Below are 2,480 nucleotides of genomic sequence, written 5' to 3' on the forward strand. Positions count from 1 at the left end.
GAAGGAATTAGGAAAGGGACCCGAAAACACAAAGCACAGGAATGATAGAGAATGTATACCAATTCTGTATGTAAACCAATTTAAAAGTGAAGAGAGAGTAAACAAAAAGTTCACCCAGCAAACAGAAAAAACACAGGATCATAATCCTTGGGTTCATTTAAATGATAGGAAAGTAATGTCTATATAATTAAAGATTAAATAGATAATTTTTTAAATAGATAATTTTATAAGCACTACATAGCAGATTCTCTCCCCTCTAAATCTTTGCATTTTAAAGCTTACTTTGGAAAGCAGTTCAAATTTAACTTGTTCTTACCTCCACACAATCAAAGTTTTCATCAACCTTAGAAGCATATTCAACACGGAACATTGTGGACAGGCTTCCAGCAATATAATATAAAAGGATCTTCAGACCCTTGTAACCAAAAGCAGTTTCACTAAAAGAGAAAAAAACAAATTAAGTTTTTGCAAGGTTATTATAAAGTATTAACCTTGCATATAAGTAACTTTAACTTCATAAACCATGTAAAAACTACACTTTTATAAAGAGAAACGTATTCTCTGTAATAAAATTGTGCCTTAGTTTTCCTCATTTAAAAATCAAAGGGGGGGGAAAAAAATCAAAGGAATACTTCTACTTACCTTAAGTTCCATTTTTTTTTTTAGTTAAATAAGTTTTTAAAAAAATGTATCCCCTATTCAACTTTTCTAATCAATGTATATTAGCCATTACTTAATTACTGCTACAGCTTTTTCTGCTGCTAGTTCTAAAAGAAATTCCAAATTTAACAGTGTAAAACTAAAGAGATAAGCACATAGCTAAGACCTACCATTGGCCCAGTTCTCATAACTAGCTCCCATCAACCAATGACCAGACCTTCTGAAAGTGATGACAGCATTTTTTCTAATTACAAGGGCTAGGATCCACAATCAATACCTTTGGCAATAGCACTCAAGGAAAAACCCCAACAAAACAAAATGTGTGTGAAGTCTATGGTTAGGGACCTCTGCAAGGTATTTAAGAAAGGTATGTCAGTGTGAGGACTAAACTAAAGGGCATCTGATTCAAGTCATGGTCTTTTCAATTGCTTTCTAAACATCTGAAAGCTGGTGTGACTAAAGCAAAGATGACAGTAGAGCAATCAATGTCTTTGCTTTATGATGTTAGAGAAGAGTACTGTAATATCCCACGGAATGCCAAAAGAGCAAATACATAGGTCTTGGAGAAGGTGCAGCCAGGGTAATCTTTAGAGAGACGGATGATGCCAAACATACTCTGGGCATATCCTGGAGAAGGACATTGTGCTTGGGAAGATAAGAAAAAGAAAGGAAGAATCTCAACAAGTTACACTGATTACAGTAGCTAAAGCAATGGGATAAAGTGTAGCAGAGACAGTGAGACTGACTGGTACTCAGGGCAGGGTTCGGGTCTGCTATGTACAGGGTTGCTATGAATTGTGGGCAGCTCAACTGCACTTAACAACAAGAACCTAGAGGCAAATATGGCGTTGCTGCCATTGTTCTACTCAATTTCCACCTGAAAGTTCCTTTTCCAAATGAATTAGAAAATATCTAGAATACACAAATCCAGGAACAGAAAACAGATTAATTAGTGTCTTGAATTGGAAATCGGAAGAATAACCTCTAATGGATTTTAAGAAGACATTTTAGGAGTTTGTTGTGGCTCAAAAAAGGTTCTAAAATTAGACTGAGATCCCCTGCTGTGATTCCATCCTGCACAGCTGTTCTCTTCAACAGTGGTGTTTTATTGCTGTCCTCTCCCACAAAAACGTGAGCCACCAACCCATGGAAGATTCGATGGATATGGACATGAGCCCCCTGCGGCCCCAAAACTACCTTTTCGGTTGTGAACTGAAAGCTGACAAAGATTATCACTTTAAGGTGGATAATGATGAACATGAGCACCAGTTAGCTTTAAGAACGGCCAGTTTAGGGGCCGGTGCAAAGGATGCATTGCACATTGTTGAAGCAGAGGCAATGAATTATGAGGGCAGCCCAATTAAAGTAACACTGGCAACTTTGAAAATGTCTGTACAGCCAACGGTTTCGCTTGGGTGCTTTGAAATAACACCACCTGTCGTCTTATGATTGAAGTGTGGCTCAGGGCCTGTGCATACAACACTTAGTAGCTGTGGAGGAAGATGCAGAGTCAGATGATGTGAAACTCTCAAGTATATCAGGAAAGAGATCTGCCCCTGCAGGTGGTAACAAAATTCCACAGAAAAAGGTGAAACTTGCCACTGATGAAGAGAATGACAATGATGATGATGATGAGTTTGATGATGATGAGGCTGAAGAAAAAGCACCAGTGAAGAAATCTATATGGGATACTCCAGCCAAAAATGCACAAAAATCAAACCAGAATGGAAAAGACTCAAAACCATCAACTCCACGATCGAAAGGACAAGACTCTTTCAAAAAACAGGAAAAAAAACCTCCCAAAACTCCAAAAGGACCTA

At 37.7% G+C, this 2,480-nt stretch overlaps 1 protein-coding gene and 1 pseudogene across 1 annotated transcript in view; one reads left to right on the forward strand and one right to left on the reverse strand.

Moving 5' to 3' along the window:
* HAT1 (histone acetyltransferase 1) overlaps nt 1-2,480 on the reverse strand; it is a 53,965-nt gene that overhangs the window by 26,831 nt on the left and 24,654 nt on the right. The window contains exon 4 of the mRNA XM_006878837.1: nt 317-437. Coding sequence (XP_006878899.1) covers nt 317-437 — 121 coding nt within the window. The remainder of the gene's footprint in view (nt 1-316; nt 438-2,480) is intronic.
* Nucleotides 1,807-2,479, forward strand: LOC102866642 (annotated as a pseudogene).

The sequence above is a fragment of the Elephantulus edwardii genome, unplaced genomic scaffold, assembly GCF_000299155.1.
Source record: "Elephantulus edwardii isolate Elephantulus edwardi_28Jun2011 unplaced genomic scaffold, EleEdw1.0 scaffold00001, whole genome shotgun sequence".
NCBI classification, from domain to species: domain Eukaryota; kingdom Metazoa; phylum Chordata; class Mammalia; order Macroscelidea; family Macroscelididae; genus Elephantulus; species Elephantulus edwardii.